The 17,634-nt window shown below is 37.6% G+C and overlaps 1 protein-coding gene across 8 annotated transcripts in view; it reads left to right on the top strand.

Annotated features, from left to right (window-relative positions):
- Window positions 1–17,634, top strand: part of UBAP2 (ubiquitin associated protein 2) — a 111,352-nt gene that overhangs the window by 39,715 nt on the left and 54,003 nt on the right. For all 8 annotated transcript variants that reach the window (XM_045042953.1, XM_006939219.4, XM_006939218.4 and 5 more), the window contains 3 exons: window positions 45–155; window positions 5,458–5,611; window positions 7,464–7,541. In XM_045042953.1, the coding sequence (XP_044898888.1) occupies window positions 45–155; window positions 5,458–5,611; window positions 7,464–7,541 (343 nt within the window). The remainder of the gene's footprint in view (window positions 1–44; window positions 156–5,457; window positions 5,612–7,463; window positions 7,542–17,634) is intronic.

The raw sequence follows: 17,634 nt of genomic DNA, 5'->3' as shown, positions 1-17,634 counted from the left end.
GCCATTTTGGGGTCCCTTTAACTATTTCCTTATAATTTTGATAGCTTATGGAAGTGACGGGGAAAAATCAGGATGAGTGCATAGTGGCTCTACATGACTGTAATGGAGATGTGAACAAAGCTATCAATATATTGCTGGAAGGGAATTCAGACACGGTAAGTATTACTAATTATTATTGTTTTGCAGTGCCAAGATTTGTCTCCAATTCCATATTGCATTTTGAACTTCACCTTTTTGGGGGTGGGGGTGGAGAGGGTTATGGGTTCCATTCCATATTTGTTTTAAGACCAGAAAGAACACTAACCTGAAATGACTGTTTTTGTTATATATGGTTTCTTCATGAAGTTGTAGAATCTGAAGACTCGAAAGAGAACTTGGTCATCTACTCCAGCCTTACACAGTTTCCAAATTCTCTGGGCCTGTGGACATTTTCACCACCTGAAAAACTTCTCTTGGCTTCACTGCTCATGTTTCTTCATCTCAGTCGTCACCTCTTACTACTTCTTATATCTCTAGACTAACAGAAAACCAGGATTTGCTGGTATATCTATTTGCTTATGTGTGAATATTCTACAGACAAATTTTGACAGATAGATAAAATAAGGAAAAAACAAAGTGTGGTTTTTTTTTTGTTGTTGTTGTGTTTTTTTTTGTTGTTGTTTAGTAAAGTTTGAGGATGTGTAAGCACACTAAAGCTCATCCCTTTTATTTTAGGAAGGATATAACTAAAGCCACAGTAGGCAGTTGTTAGCCTTAATCTTTTGATTTCTACATGGAGATTGCACAATATTTCATTTGTATTTGGAATTGAAACCATTTCAGAGCAGATTAAAACAAATAATGATGCACCTTAAAGGGGGTATAAAAATGAATGCAACCAGAAATGGCTTCCTTGTCTGTTCAAGTTTAGTCAGGTTCTCATTTTTAAGGATAGGCTATATAAAAATGAACTGTTTGAAAGTAAAACGTGTTATCTTTAATATAAAATAAGCAGAACGAGTTTTTTGTAATTATAAAAATCAGATAATTGGGAAAATATTTCACTATTTGAGTATAGCAATATCTGTGAGTAAAATTCCATTCAAGATAACACTAGTCAACATGATGAGCTACCAAATATGTCAGTTTGTTGGGAAAATACATCATGTTAAGTGATGAAATAAAGTTTTGAATAGTTTTTGTTTGCTGACACTTAGGCCTATGTTTTCTAGGGAGTGTGTTTACCACATTGCTAATGGTTGCAGTGTAGAATGGCTTTCTGTTAATTTCCTTTCCTCTTTTTTTTTTTAATGTTTATTTTGAGAGACCACGTGAGTGGGGCAAGGGGGAGAGAGAGAGAGAGAATGAGAATGAGAATGAGAATCCCAAGTAGGCTCCCATCTGTCAGTACAGAGCCCAACGGGGGACTCAGTCCTATGAACTGTGAGATAAAGACCTGGGCTGAAATGTAGACTGAGATGCTCAACCATTTGAGCCATGCCGGTGCCCCATCTCTATTATTTTCAAAATGAGCTGAAAGGCTAAACTGTCCTCCTATTTACATATTTAAAAAATTACTCTGAATAAAGGTAATATTTCCAAATTGTTAATTGGAGGGGCTGTTTTCTTTTTTACGGTACAGGTAGGCCAGGAGACTACTTTGTGTTGCCTTGCCGTTAGCTCCAGCAGACTTTATTCCTTTTCTGTGGTAGTTGGGTGAATTTTTAAATCTTAAATGTCCTTTTCTCTGTTTTAGTTAGCTTTACTTCCTCTGCTCATTTGGCACTGAACCCAAAGGAGTTAGTACTGGGGTGAATGATAAAGAATATATCTTTGGTTATCTTGAACCTGAAAATCATGAAGTGGGGTCAGATCTGGTTTGATTTCTTCACATATCAGAAAATAGCAAAATTAGGGCCTGAATACAGACACAAAAGGTCTATGCTTGTTGAGAGATGAGAAGGCTGTTGAGAGAAGAGGCAGAGGGAAAGTCCTTTTGAAACCCTCGTTTGTTTAGGATCATGCTGTGGTACATCTTTTCTTTGATAGTAGAACCTACCTACCTGGTTGCTGTCTGCAGCAGCCATGGCTAACCAGCTGTAAGGAATATCTTCCCCTGACTGGGGTAGAATTTATTGGACTGGGGTGCTAGACAGTGTAAACACTGTAGGGTTGGTAGGAGCAAGAACATTTAAAATAAACCACTAAAGGCCGCCTGGGTGGCTCAGTCGGTTAAGTTTCTGACTTTGGCTCAGGTCATGATCTCGTGGTTCATGAGCCCCGCCTCGGGCTCTGTGCTGACAGCTGGAGCCTGGAGCCTGCTTCAGATTCTGTGTCTCCTCTCTCCTGCTTGTGCTCTCTCTCTTTCTCTCAAAAATGAATAAACATTAAAATTTTTTTTAAATCATGAATGCAAACAAATCTATTTGTCCTATTGGCTAACCTTATTTTGGGCCAGGATCTTCTGAATCCAAATTTTTTCTCTGAAAAAAATGTTAAGTGGAAGTGTCCATGCTTTTCTTAAGGAAGAGTGTCTTTCTCACAGAAGAGTAGCTGTTGCAAAAGAAAACATTAAACATGATCATAAATACTAAACCTTTCGTTTCATTATAATGCTATTTTGAGTGACAGAATATTTTTGAAATAATCAGTCTTTTGCATTAATGTATTTTTCTTTTCCACGTAATTTGTTTGTTGTGTAGTTCCTGGCAAATAGGAGGTGGGAGAGTGAATTTTAATTAGCTGGCCTGGGAAGTTGCTTTTCTGATTTGTAAATGTGTCTGGGAGGGCCATCCCTCTTAGAGTTTCTTCAGACCTATTCTACAAGTAGTGGCAAAATACAGATAACAAAGGTTGTCAGAAGTTCTGTTGAAATCTTTTATAATCAATTTGGTTCATGTTGAAAGCTTGTGTGCATGCTCATGGACTGTTTTGTCAAATGAGAGATATTCTTTTTAGCATTTACGGTGGTGTTAGGTCAGTTGCCCCTTAAGTTTGCTTTCCTTACTTTGCCTCACAAATAAGTTCTTGTCAGTCTCTGTAGAGTTCACAAGCCAAGACTTGCTTATGGGTATCCTTTGCTGAATGAAATGGGCTCAGATGTTTTTCTCAAATGTTTTATATACAAAGTATGCCCCTTTATAATGATTGAGTACCTTTAGGTCTGGCCATGTAAAGACATTATAAATTGTATACATATGCAACTTGTGCTGACTCTACTGTGTATAATTTTCTAGGACCTCTGTAATTTTTTCTCTTGTTAACCTAAGAGGACAGGATTCTACCATATATATATATATATATATATATATATATATATATACATATATATACATATATATACATATATATACATATATATATATATATAAACAAACAAGATACTTTTATATATATATATATATTGTTTATTCATATTAGCAAACATAATAAATTGAGTTTGTACAATGCAGAATTATTTTCTGGAATAAATAAGCTTTATTGTTTACTTAAAAAAGCAGTGCAGAATAAGAAATTAAATCAGATTAATGCCCTCATTTAAATAACTGTTCCTAACTTTCTTCAGTATATGCATGGGCTGCCATTTGAACAAAAAAATGTAATCCTATTTTATACAGTTTGTTGGATAGCTGGCTACACTTGTGTCATGGATCTCTTTCTGTGTACACCTGGATAACTCTTTAAGTGACTACATTAAGTGGCTACTCTTTAAGTGGCTTCCCTTTATAGATGTTCTAGAGTAGATAGTCTCTTAAGCTAGATATTTGTGCCCTCCCCCCCCCCCCGCCATTTTGTACTGTTGCATATAAATGTTTGCACAATTAAAAAATTATTTCCCGTGAATAAAGGCCTGGAACTAAATTTGCTGGGTCAAAAGCTGTGAACTAATTAAAGTTTGAGTATTATTCCCAGATAGACTTGCAGGAAGGTTAAAATAGCTGCATACTCATCAGAAGCGAATATACCTGATTATTATGCTGAAATTGTTGATTTTTAAAAATATTTATCAAAGCTTAAATGCAGAAAATTACTTGTTTTAATATGTATTTTTTTCCATATCCAGTGATTTTATATTTAAGTATACATAGGTTCAGCAGAGGTTTCTAGATGTTAGAAAAATTCCTTCTAAAAAAAAGGTTTTAATTCTGGCCTCCACCATTTTGGAAATAATTCACCTCTATGTTTCTTTAATTTTAGTTGATTAATTTCTAGTGCTTTTGTTTATTTGGATATACATTGTTAGTAATTTCCTTTTATTGCTAAGTTTTTTTTAAGCTTAATAAAGTTATGCTCTTATTTTGGGATTGAATCACTTCAGATCTCTTGAGAATGAGTTAAATAATGACAAAGTAAATAGAAACAAATGGTCCAGTTTTGGGATTTCTCAGTAAAATACCTTTATTGATATCCTAATACTCACTTTCACAAGAACATAGCGGTCTTTTCTCAGTGATTTACATATATATGATTGATTTGATTTCTGTACTATTATTTTTTTTTATTATTTAAAACAATTTTTTTAACGTTTATTTATTTTTGAGACAGAGACAGAGCATGAACGGGGGAGGGTCAGAGAGAGAGGGAGACACAGAATCTGAAACAGGCTCCGGGCTCTGAGCTGTCAGAACAGAGCCCGATGCGGGGCTCGAACTCACAGACTGTGAGATCATAACCTGAGCTGAAGTCGGACGCTCAACCGACTAAGCCACCCAGGCGCCCCTGATTTCTTACTATTAGAGGAGAGGCAGAGAAGGGAGGTTATATAAATAATTTGACTTCTCATTAGAACAGGTCTTTGAAGTTGAACTTTTGGGTAGTTTACTTTTTTTTAATGTTTAATTATTTTTGAGAGAGTGCACATGCGCACACAGTTGCAAGTGGGGGAGGGGCAGAAAGACAGACTGGCTCTGAAGCAGGCTTGGGCTCCACACTATCTTTGGGTACTTTGAAATTTTTTTTGGCCTACCATTAAATTTTTTTAGATGGTCATTTTGGTTAACTGAATAGAGCAAGTTGTTTTTCTGAGATTTTATCGAGTATTTAAAAGTAATTTTGTATTCTTTGAGCAAATCCATTTATTAATAGGTTTAAGGCTTACTGATAAAGGTGAGGATGGCATTGTGTGGGAAATTGGGGAAACATCAGTTACTTTAGTCTTAAATCACAGGTAAAAGCCTTAAAGCACAGGAAAAGGCTCTGTGGGGGGACAACACACAGTATGTTAATTCAGCTAGTTGCTGTCATATATAGCATAAATATATGTGTGTGTGTGTGTGTGTGTGTGTGTGTATATATGCTGTATATAGCAATAGGAGCCTAGCAAGAGGTTTGTTGTCTTTATCATCAGAGGATAAGATTTAAAATGTTAGGCAAGTGAGTTGCAAGGCATGGGTAATTAGGTCTGAAAAATACATGTGCATACCCTTAATGAGTGTATACACTTTGAACGACAACTCTGACCATTCTTATCTTTGGTAGACTTCATGGGAGACTGTAGGGGGGAAGAAGAAGAATTTTGGAAAAGAAAGTTCAGAGAACAAAGAGAATAGAGAGAAGAGAAATGAGAGAGAAATAAATCGTGGACGTGGAAATAACAACCGGAAAGGAAGAGGTGGCAATCGTGGGAGAGAGTGTAAGTACATTTCTTCTCAGTTTTTCATTATGAAAATTTTTATGCACACCGTAAAGCTGAAAGTGATCCAGTGAATGCCCATAAATCTAGTTCCTCAATGCAGTGTTTATTATTATAGTTAACACTTAATGAGCTACAACTAAGTAGTTCATTAGAATTTTAACTGATGCAATTCCATGTTAGCCCTTAACCTGAGCTGTAGGTAATTGTGTTGTCTCTTAAGACTGCTTTCTGTTATGTGTCAATTGAACCCTTTAATTTTTTTTTTTTTTTAATGTTTATTTAAGAGAGAGAGAAAATCCCAAGCCGGCTCAGTGCAGAGCCTGACTTGGGGCTCAAACTCAGAAAATGTGAGATCATGACCTGAGCTGAAATCAAGAGTTGGGCACTTAACCAACTGAACCACCCAGGCACCCCAGGTGTACCTTCAAATTTTAAACTAGGTTTTTCATTCCCTGATAGATGATGCTGTTTATTCTTCCCACTTAACACATACTCATATAAGCAAGGGTTTGATAAAACGTTTGTCAAATAGGAAAGATTTTCACTGTTCTTTCATTTGATCCAGAGTTTGTAATTATTTACCCATAACAACACTACCTGCTGTGCAGCCATACCAAAATAGCTGAATTTTGAGTGAATAAAAGGTAAATATTTAATATTATCATCTTAGAGACGTTTGCTAGTTTATTTACTCCACAGATGTTTACCTACAATGTGGCAGGTACTCTAATAGGCATAGGGCAATGAATAAAACAAATTTTTGCTCTCCTAAAACTTGTAATGTAGGTGGAGTGAGAAGTAACATGTTTTGCAGGAATATTGCATTTTAATGATGTTATATGTGAAAATTATGGGGAAGAACAAAGGCATCAAGATCGGGATTTGAGGGAGGTATTTGGCAAATTTATTTATTTTATTTTTTTTTAAGTTTATTTATTTAGAGAGAGAAAACGAGCAGGGGAGGGACAGAGAGAATTCCAAGTGGGATCTGTGGTGAAGCACAAATGTGAGGCTCTCGAACCCATGAACTGTGAGATCATGACCTGAGCCAGACCACCTAGGTGCCTCAGGGAGTTGTTTGGCAAATTTAAATGGAGTAGCCAAAAAAGGCACTTGGGACAACACCAGTGACTCATGGGAAAAGAGATGAGAGAAAGCTGTGCCAGTACTGCTCATGAAATTTCTGTATTCTATACAGTCATTAATGCCAATAAGGGGATGAGGAGAAGACAAGACTGTGTTGACATATTCTGGATAGCATCCTAAGAAAACCGGTCTGCAACGTAATTTTTCTAGCAACTCAGTATTTCTTTGGTATTGCTGTTTCACTATTCTGTGACTTTCTAGGCTTTGAACATAAACAGTGGGCCAATGTTGGTGTGTTATGTAGCTGGATAAGCATTTTTTTGAAGCAAACTTGCTTTAGGGGAGGGCCAAGTTCAACTAGAACAAAGAAAAAGTGGTACATCATTTTAATTTCCCAACAGAATTTTCAGTTATGAATTTAACAAGATGTGTTGTCATCAGTCTTTAAAAATTTCTTTTAAATGTTTAATTTGAGAGAGAGCACGAATGGGGAAGGGGTAGAGAGAGAGGGAGAGCGAGAATCCCAAGCACACAGAGTCTGATGTGAGGATCTTATGAACCTTGAGATCATGACCTGAGCCGAAAGCAAGAATCAGGCGCTTAACTGAGCCACCCAGGTGCCCCACTGTCTTCAGTTTTTGATCCACTTTTATTTGGTTTTGTTTTTTCCTGTTTTCTGATCCATTTGGTGAAACTCTTTTGTCCTTGCCTTTGATAATTCATACGTACGATTATATACAAGAGGTGCTCTTTTCTTCCATAGTTAGAGGCGAAGAGAATGGAATTGATTGCAGTCAAGGGGACAAGCATTCAGATCGTGGCAAGCGAACCCGTGGCAGAGGTAAGACAGAATAACAGGGAAGGAGATGGTTGTGTTTGGAAGAAGGATGAAGCTATTGGTATACTTACTTCTCCACTAAGGCATGGCAGTGTACTCTGAAAGAATGGTTGATCTTGTGTAGTTTTTTGATTTGTTTACTGATGGCTATGAATGAATTGTTTGAATTCATGTAATTTTGAGGAAATTTTGTGGTTGTTTTCAAATAAGCCAAGAAAGCCCTTTAAATGAATAATATAAAACTTGAAGTTCTGATCAAAAAGTTACTAAATTCTTCTATGTTGGACTTTAACAGATGTGTTTTACTCATAGAAATACTGGTTTTATTTAAATTTTTTTTCAGTTTATTTATATTGAGAGAGTGAGCGAGCTCAAGAGAGAGAGAAGGGGAGGGGCAGAGAAAGGATCCCAAGCAGGCTCCCTGCTGCCAGTGGAGAGCCTGACAGGCTCTGTCTTGACGTGGGGCCCAGTCTCATGAACTGTGAGATCATAACCTGAGCTGAAATCAAGAGTCAGGTTCTCAATCGACTGAGTCACTCAGGCACCCTATGTTAGTGATCATTTCTCAACATTCATTAATCTGGCATGTCATTAAGCCACTTTAATAATGTAATTTCATATTCTTTAGAGATGTGACTGAATTTTCCCAGGGTTCTAAAATCAAGATACACAGTGCAATATGCCGATGTTACTTTGGTTCAGTGGATGACCTCCCAGAATTGACATTTTGCTTGATCCATTTTTTTAATTGTGTTTTTTTTTTTTTAATGCTTATTTTTGAGAGAGAAAGCATGAGTGAGGGAGGAGCAGAGAGGGAAACACAGAATCCAAAGCAGGCTCCAAGGCTCTGAACTGTCATTGCAGAGCCTGACACGAGGCTCTAACTCAAGGACTGTGAGACCTGAGCTGAAATCGACTGAGCCACCCAGGTGCCCCTATTCTTTTTCTTTTCTTTTCTTTTCTTTTCTTTTCTTTTCTTTTCTTTTCTTTTCTTTTCTTTTCTTTTCTTTTCTTTTCTTTTCTTTTCTTTTCTTTTCTTTTCTTTTCTTTTCTTTTCTTTTCTTTTCTTTTCTTTTCTTTTCTCTTTTCTTTTCTTTTCTTTTCTTTTCTCTTTTCTTTTATGTTTGTTTGTTTTTGAGAGAGAGCGCACGAGCGAGCGCGGGGGAGGGGCAGAGAGAGGGAGACAGAGAATCTTAAGCAGGATCTGGGTTCTAAGCTGTCATCACAGAGCCCCATATGGGGCTCGAACCCATGAAACATGAGATCATGGCTTGAGCCGAAGTCAAATGCTTAACCAACTAAGCCACCCAGGTACCTCTTGTTTTTCTTTAAGCTTTTATTTTTACATAATCTCTACACCCAACATGGATCTCAAACTCTCAACTCCTAGTCAAGAGTTACAGGTCTGCCACCTGGCCAGATGCCACTGTTTGATACGTTGTTACATGCAGTTGTGACTGTTCTCCATATAAACACTGCGTATTGACAGAATTTTTGATCATTAGTGCTATTAAGCACAAAAAAATGTAGACACTATATATCCTACCACCAACTATCTTGGCTGTTCATTAAACTGTCACTCACTAAAATACTATATAGGGCAAAGGTAAATGATATCCAGAGATCAGAGAAGGGCAAAACTGTGTACTGATTTGCCAGGCACAGTCAAAATAAGATTGGAATTATCTAACAGATTTTAATTATAATTCCCTTTTCTAGCCTTTTAAAATTATGATCAATTTTGGAAGTGCCTGGCTGGCTCAGTTGGTGGAGTGGGTGACTCTTGATCTCAAGATTGTCAGTTTGAGCCCTGTGTTGGGTATAGAGATTACTTAAAAATAAAATCTTAATAAAATAAAACAAAATTATGATCAATTTCAAACTTAGACAAAAGTGGAGAGAGTAGTTAAATGAACCATATGTATACTCCCTCTTAGTCAACAATAACTAAAGATTTTGGTCCATATTGGCTTTATATGTCCCTTTCCTACCTTGTCTGCAGAAATTTTTAAGTCATAGTAAACTTTTGGTATCATCTAATAGTCTGATTTTTTACAAAATTTTATGATTTAAAAAATTTTGGGGCGCCTGGGTGGCTCAGTTGGTTAAGCATCCAACTTTGGCTGAGGTCATGATCTCGCGGTTTGTGAGTTCGAGCCCCACGTCGGACTCTGTGCTGACAGCTTGCTCAGAGCCTGGAGTCTGCTCCGGATTCTGTCTGCCTTTCTCTGCCCCTGCCCTGCTCACACTCTGTCTCTGTCTCGCTCAAAAATAAATAAACATTAAAAAAAATTTTTTTTAAATGTCTTTTCACAGTTGATTTCTTTGAGGCAGGATTGAAACAAGGTTTATACATTGCATGTTCTTTTTAATCTAGAATATTTTTCTTCCTAACATCTCTGTACCACCTCTTTTTTCTCTTTACCATTGATTTGCTATCAGAACTCTGTCATTTGTCCTTTTAGGATGTCATGTTTCACATCATACAGAAAGAATGCTAAGCAAGCACTGGGCTGTCAGCGCAGAGCCCAGTGTAGGGCTTGATCTCACAAATCATGAGGTCATGACCTGAGGTGAAACTGAGAGTTGGACTCTTAACCGACTGAGCCACCCAGATGCTCCTATTAAAAGGAGCATTAATAAACATTAAAATTTATTTTTGAGAGAGGGCATGAACATAAATGCACAAGAAAATCAGTGGGGGAGAGTCAGAGAGAGTAAGAGAGGGAATATTCCAAGCTAGCTCTGTGCTGACAGCTCAAGAGCCCCATGTAGGGCTTGATTCCATGAACTGTGATGTGAGATCATGACCTGAGCTGAAATCAAGAGTCGGTTGCCCAATCGACTGAGCTACCCAGGCAACCCTATTTAAGTTTTTTTTATTAGAGAGAGAGAGAGAGAGAGAGAGAGAGAGAGAGCGCGCGCGTGCACGAACTGGGTAGAGGGGCAGAGGGAAAGAGAGAGAGAGAATCTTAAGCAGTCTCCATGCTCATTGCGGAGCCTGACTTGGTGCTTGGTCCTATGACCCTGGGATCATGACCTGAGCCAAAATCAAGAGTGAGTTACCTAAGCTCTCTGAAAGATTTTATTTTGTAAGTAATCTCTCTATGCATTTGGGAATTCAAAATGGAGTTTGAATTCACAGCCCAGAGATCAAGAACCACACGCTCTATGGACTGAGCCAGCTAGGCGCCCCAGTACCTAATCCTTTTTAAGAAAGGATGTAAAGGGGCACCTGGGTGGCTCAGTTGGTTGAGCGTCCGACTTCAGCTCCGGTCATGATCTCGCAGTCTGTGAATTCAAGCCCCGTGTCAGGCCCTGTGCTGACAGCTCGGAGCCTGGAGCCTGCTTCAGATTCTGTGTCTCCCTCTCTCTCTGCCCCGCCCCTGCTCATGCTCTGTCTCTCTCACTTTCAAAAATGAATAAATGTTAAAAAAAAAAAAATCTTAAAAAAAAAAGGATGTAAAGTGGGAGTGAGGGATTCAGATTGCCCTTCTATAAATCAAATTGGACTTAATTTTTTCTTATTATTTACTTTTGAGAGGGAGAGAGAGCATAGGCAGGAGAGTGGCAGAGAGAGAGGGAGACACATAATCCAAAGCAGTCTCCACAGGCCCTGAGCTGTCAGTACAAACCTAGGAGCTGTGAAATCATGACCTGTGCTGAAGCCGGATGCTTAACTAACGGAGCCACCCACGTGCCCCTATAAATCAGATTAGACTTAAAAGAAATCAGCCTACCATATACCCCACGTGTAAACGTGAGTTAAAATTTGTATATCCTAACACCTATATTTAAACATATTTAAGCAAGTTCTTGGAATGGTAGTGGTCTGTGTCTGGAGATTTCTTTCAATTGCTTTGACTCCCACATCCAGCACATGGCAAGAGGGGGAAAACACTTAGTACCCTATATACACAAAAACACAATTATTTTGCTTAGTGAATATTAGTACAGTTTGATAGTTAATTGTGGTGCAATTGTCACTTCAATAATTAAGGGATAAATGTATTTTGTTTTATGTAACCCAGAAATTCACTTGTAAGTCATTTAATATCTTAATTTACTTTTCTTTTTTTTTTTTTTTTCAACGTTTATTTATTTTTGGGACAGAGAGAGACAGAGCATGAACAGGGGAGGGGCAGAGAGAGAGGGAGACACAGAATCGGAAACAGGCTCCAGGCTCCGAGCCATCAGCCCAGAGCCCGACGCGGGGCTCGAACTCACGGAGCGCGAGATGGTGACCTGGCTGAAGTCGGATGCTCAACCGACTGCGCCACCCAGGCGCCCCTCCCTTAATTTACTTTCTTTTGGTCTGTTTAATTAGTCTTTTAAAACCATTCATTCTTCTGTCGTTTTGCAGTTATTTTTGGTTTGTTGTGTAGTATGCAGATTTTAGAGTGTGTACTTAGGGGCCCTTTCATGGCTAAATCTGTTGTGTCCAGCTCTTGATTTCTGCTCAGGTCATGATCTCGTGGCTTTAGCCCCACGTTGGGCTCTACCCTGCTTGGGATTCTGTCTCTCTTCTTTCTCTGCCCCTTCCCCTGCTCATACTCACTATCTTTCTCAAAATAAATAAATAAACTTTATAAAATACAGTGTATACTTAAAAACAAGTATAAGCTGTATAGCGTGTACTTAAAAACAGTTCTTTACGGTCTCCATTGCCTTTTTTTCTTTTTTTTTTTTTTTTTAATGTTTATTTTTGAGAGAGAGAGCACAAGCAGGGGAGGGGCAGAGAGAGAGGGAGACACATAATCCAAAGGAGGTTCCAGGCTCTGAGCTGTCAGCACAGAGCCCAATGAGGGGCTTGAACTCACGAACTGCAAGATCATGACCTGAGCTGAAGTCAGAAACTTAACTGGCTGAGTCACCCAGGCACCCCGTCTTTTTTTTTTTTTTTTTTTTTTTATATTTGAGAGAGTGTGTGTGCAAGCAGGGGAGGGGCAGAGAGAGAGGGGGACCAGAAGATCTGAAGCAGGCTCTGCGATGGCGGCAGAGACCCGATGTATAGGCTGGAACTCATAAACCACAAGATCATGACCTGAGCTGATGTTGGATGCTCAACCGATGTTGGATGCTCAACCGACTGAGCCACCCAGCGCCCCTGCATTTATTTTTTGATTTCGACAGTACTTGTGAGCTCCTCTTGCTGACTTCACGTTGACTCCCGCTCAGCATACTAATCTACATTTGTGACTAAATTTGCTAAAATTTCAAAGTGCTAATAAAACTTGTCTTACTTATTTATTGCTTTATCTGTATAGTATTGGCTTAAAAAATATTGTGAAACAGCATGGATTCAACATGGTAACCTATAATTTCTGGGATACCTTATGTTAAGAATTTGACCCAAATGTCCATCAATGGATGAATGGATAAAGAATATGTGGTATATATATACAATGGAGTATTACTCAGCAATCAAAAAGAATGAAATCTTGCCATTTGCAACTATGTGGATGGAATTGTAGGGTATTATGCCAAGTGAAATTAGAGAAAGACAAATATCGTATGACTTCACTTATACGAGGAGTTTAAGACACAGAACAGATGAACACAAAGGGAAGCAAAACTAATATAAAACAGGGAGGGGTCAAAACATAAGAGACTCTTAAATCTGGAGGGGTTGTGGGAGGTGGGGATGAACTAAATGGGTAAGGGGCATTAAGGAATCTACTCCTGAAATCATTGTTGCACTATATGCTAACTAATTTGGATGTAAATTAAAAAAATAAAATAAAAAACGTATCTGGTATCTGTGTTAAATGAAAAATCATACGTATAATATGGGAGTATATTTTATAGCATGAAAAGTATGAGCTCTCTAGCAAATGAAGTAAAAATAAATTCCCTTTATATGCCTAGTGTTTCTGTACCATTTGCTGAATGTTTGCTCAGAGTAGCAAGAATGATTGTGACACTTGTAAGATGTATTTTACTATAATTTGTTTAAAAGTTTGTAGAGAAGTATCTTGTGAGTTGTGTGTTTTTGTGAGGAAACAACAGCTTCTTTAGAGGAGGGAAATAGCAGTTGTGCCTGGCACTGTCCTAAGTATCCTGGTCTTTGGTTTTTGGTGTCAAAATGTTTGGAACTATATAAATGTTGACCATTCAAAGGTAACTTGGCCATCAAATAATAATTGTGTTTTGTGTACAAAATGTGGAATTTAGCAGGACTGGAAGTTTTCCTCAATGATACTGACTTAATCCTGAGTTCAGATTGAAGATCATGTTAAATATCTGAGATTTGGAGTATTCTGGGTAGAGGTCTTTGTCATGTGACATATAGTAATTAGTAGAAACTAATTCTGTGTTCCAGGAGCCAATGCTGCTTATTAGTATTGTATATCTTTAGGAATAAGTTTTCATTATTTACTTATTTAATTTTAGAGAGTGAGAGAGAGCCAGAGAGGGGCAGAGGGAGAGAGTGAGCCAATGTTATGCAGGCTCCCTGCAGAGCACGCCTCTTGGTCCCGTAAGTTAGGATCATGACTTGAGCTGAAATCAAGAGTTGGACATTCAACTGAGCCACCCAGGCACCCCCTAGCTCCTGTATTTTAAAACAAATTAATACATGAATATGCTCTATATAATATACTTGGAAAGTAATTATTGACTACCTATTGTGTGCTAACATAGTATTTAAAAAATTTTTGCATTGTTTTATATGGCTTCTTGGGTTCTGGTACAAAAAGTATTTGACAAAAATGGTGTTCTTAAATGTATTAATGAATCGCTGGGTTGTTTCCTATAAATGAATAGTGATGTTATATTATCTTTTAAAATAAGAGTTTAGGGTTTTTGGGGGGAATATTTTTATATTTTAAGTAATCTCTACACTCAGTGTGGGACTCAAATTCATAACCCCAAGATGAAGAGTCATATGTTCCACTGACTGAGCCAGCCAGGCACCTCGGTAGTTTAGTTTATGAGAAAGTTCCATGTGTATGTAATTGGACTTACATATCAGTCTTAAATGCAACAACTAATATTTAAATACCTGTTGTATTGCTGCAGATAAAGCTGTGAATAAGACCTGATTGCTCATACTCTGGGTGGGAAAGGAGAAGAGACTGTCAAGTAAAATCACTTTTTGACTTACTTAAGAAATTGATTGTTGATGTGGTCGACTGTCAGTAAGGGGCTTCTTCCTCCTTCTCTCCCTTCCTTTTTTTTCTTTTTTTTTTTTTTTAAGTAATAAAGCTAGATGTCCAGTGTGGGGCTTGAAGTTACAAACCCTAGACCAAGAGTCACATGGTCTACCAATAGAGCCAGCCAGATACACCAGTAGGGTCTATAAATTGAGTGGCTTGGGAAGTTCTCAGCAGAGGTGGGATTTAAGCTGAGGAGGAAGAAAGCCATGGGAAAATTTGGGTAGGAACATTCTATATAAAAGCAGTTGATAATGTAAATGTGGAAAAGAACTTGGATCTTTTTTTACAGAATTAAAAGTTACCTGCTGGAAAATAAAAGATACATAAAAGTGCTCAGGGTTTGGTTTGAACATTTTACCTTGAAATTAAAAAGTACAATGGAATTTTGCATAATGTTTACTCAGATTTCCTGAAAGTTAGTATTTTACATTTGTTTTATCATTTTCTCTGTTTATGTTACATCCTATTGTGTTTTCTGAAACCTTTGAATATAAATTCCAATATAATGGCCATTTTGCCCCTTAACATTTTAGTGTATATCTCCTCTAAGAAAAAAGATTCTCTTAGGGAGCTTAGAATAATAAAATCAGGAAATTACTATTGATGCAATCTATAGGCCTTATCTAAAAAATTCTAGTTATCCTGTAATGTTCTTCAGAGCAAAAAAAAAAAAACAAAAAACAAAAAACGTAGTTTAGGATCCAATCCAGGATCACACATTGTATGTAGTTACTTTGTCTGTTTAGTGTCCTTCATTCTAAAACAGTTCATCAATCTGGAATAAACTTTGTCTTTCATGGCCTTAATGGTTTAGAAGCATTTGTAGAGTATCCTTTTATATCAGTCTGAGAAGCTTACTCATGAATAGATTCTTATTATCTGGTGTTTTAATTCCAGTAAAGTTAACTTGTTATTTGTTTTTGATAGGAATACCACAAAGTGATGATCACTGACCTTCTCAGTGCATCATATTAGAGGGCACACGATACCAGTGTATCCCTTACTAATAATGTTAGTTTTGATTAAATTTAGGAATGGTGGTTTCTGACAAGTTTCTCCTATGTGAAGGTACTACTCTACACTTTATAATTAATACATACTTTCTGAGGGAAGTACTCTGAGAATATATAAATACCCTTTTTTGTATGTATTTGTCCTCGTCCAGTTATGCCTAAACCCAAACTACCCCAGTTGCATACAATTAAAATTGTCTGTTTTGAATTAACTAATTCGAATTGGGTTTTTCCTTCAAGCATCCTGAAGAGCCCTACTTGAAATGGGGCTTAGGAGAAATTATTTTCTACTTGGGAATTCCTCAAATTGTCACCATAAGTGGGAGGTTTACTAGTCCAGAAGGGGGTCAGTCTTCTAATGGTTCTGGGGTGGAAGGACCTGGAACCTGGTCAGCCCCTGCCAGGCAGAATGCATGGCATATAGGGTATGGCTCTCCAGTGTACTGACACCTTCAGCCGGTGGCGTAGTGGGGTAGAGCACCCCAGGGGTTGGGCAACTAGCTCAGAGAATTCCCTAAATATCTTTTTTTTTTTTTAAATTAGACTTATACTTGCTAGTTTGAGAATCCATTAATTCCTGAAACAATTGCCACAACACGTTTATAATCAGACTTCTTTACTAAGGATAAACTAATATATGGGATATGAGGGTAGATTCTAAGCTTTATTCCTCCCTGAATCCCAGAGGGAGTTTGCTATTGTCATTTGATTTGTTCATACTGCTTTAGGTTTGGGAAGTCGTATTTGTGCCTGAGAATATACCTTAACCCGTGAACAGAGACAATTTGCTGGATTCCCAAGACTCTGATCCATGCAAGCTCCAGAGATGCCCTGTTCTGTGTGAGGACTGGATAAGCCTCTGGGGATGGAGGCAGCTCATAGTCAACACTGCAACTACTTTTATCACTGAACCAGCCCTGAAATTTTGTGAATTTTTGTCAGTACAAAGAACCTTAGAACTAGTCAGGACTTTAAAGATCTTTCATGTCATGACCTAGAGTGTACAGTGAGATATTTGAGATCACAGAGTTTCTGGTACATTTGGCTGTTATCAAAGCCCTCCATATAGTCTCCTGGGGTTGAGGAAAGGGATTACTTTCTGTCATCTTAGGATCATTCTCCTTACTTGTTTCTATTTAGGGTACACATGCTTGGCACTGGGAGGGGCAGGGAATGTCTATAGTTAGGATCCACTTCCACTAGAGGTGATTGGCTGTTTTCTACGTTTGGGCTTTTTCAAGGGAAATGAGTGGCTTTTCTATTCTGGCTCTCAGTGCAGAAAAAACATAAATATTAAACAGCTGAAAACTTGAGTAGTCATTCAACATAGATACCATCAGAGAGGCCTCTTGGGTAAAAAAAATAGCGTTTATTATCATATGGGCTAATTCTTTATGATAATCTTATTTAATCTTGTGTTTTCTCTATTAAAAGACCCCGTCTTTATTATGAGCTGCTGGATAAAAATATCTATGTGTACCAGATAACAATGTAGGGAGAAAACAATGTTACTGGTAGTGTTACTAGCCAGGTGAATAGGAAAGATCAATTTTGTTATTTTGCAAAAATGTATGGGAATAATGGGTTTGATTTTTTTTTTTTTTAATCTGGTTCCGATATTTGTTGTGTTTGTGGTTAATAGTTGGGCACAGCTTCTGATCTCTAGAGATGGGAGATATATGTAGTTGATACTTTTTCCAGGGTACTTGGGAAGATTTCTTGAATTTTTGCCTAAAATTTCTTGAATTTTTGCCTAAGGCTATGTATTTCTTTTATAAATTCCTTTGTCTCTTTTTCATTAACATCTTGCTTTCTGGCTCAAGTATTCCAATTATTGTTTAATAATTTATGAGTGGAGGGGTGCCCAGGTGGCTCAATAGGTTAAGTTTTCAACTGTTGGTTTCACCTCAGGTCATGATTCCTGAG

This window comes from Felis catus, chromosome D4 (assembly GCF_018350175.1).
Source record: "Felis catus isolate Fca126 chromosome D4, F.catus_Fca126_mat1.0, whole genome shotgun sequence".
NCBI classification, from domain to species: domain Eukaryota; kingdom Metazoa; phylum Chordata; class Mammalia; order Carnivora; family Felidae; genus Felis; species Felis catus.
The sequence above is the reverse complement of the archived record's forward strand: the minus strand, read 5'-3'. Positions and strand labels throughout refer to the sequence as shown.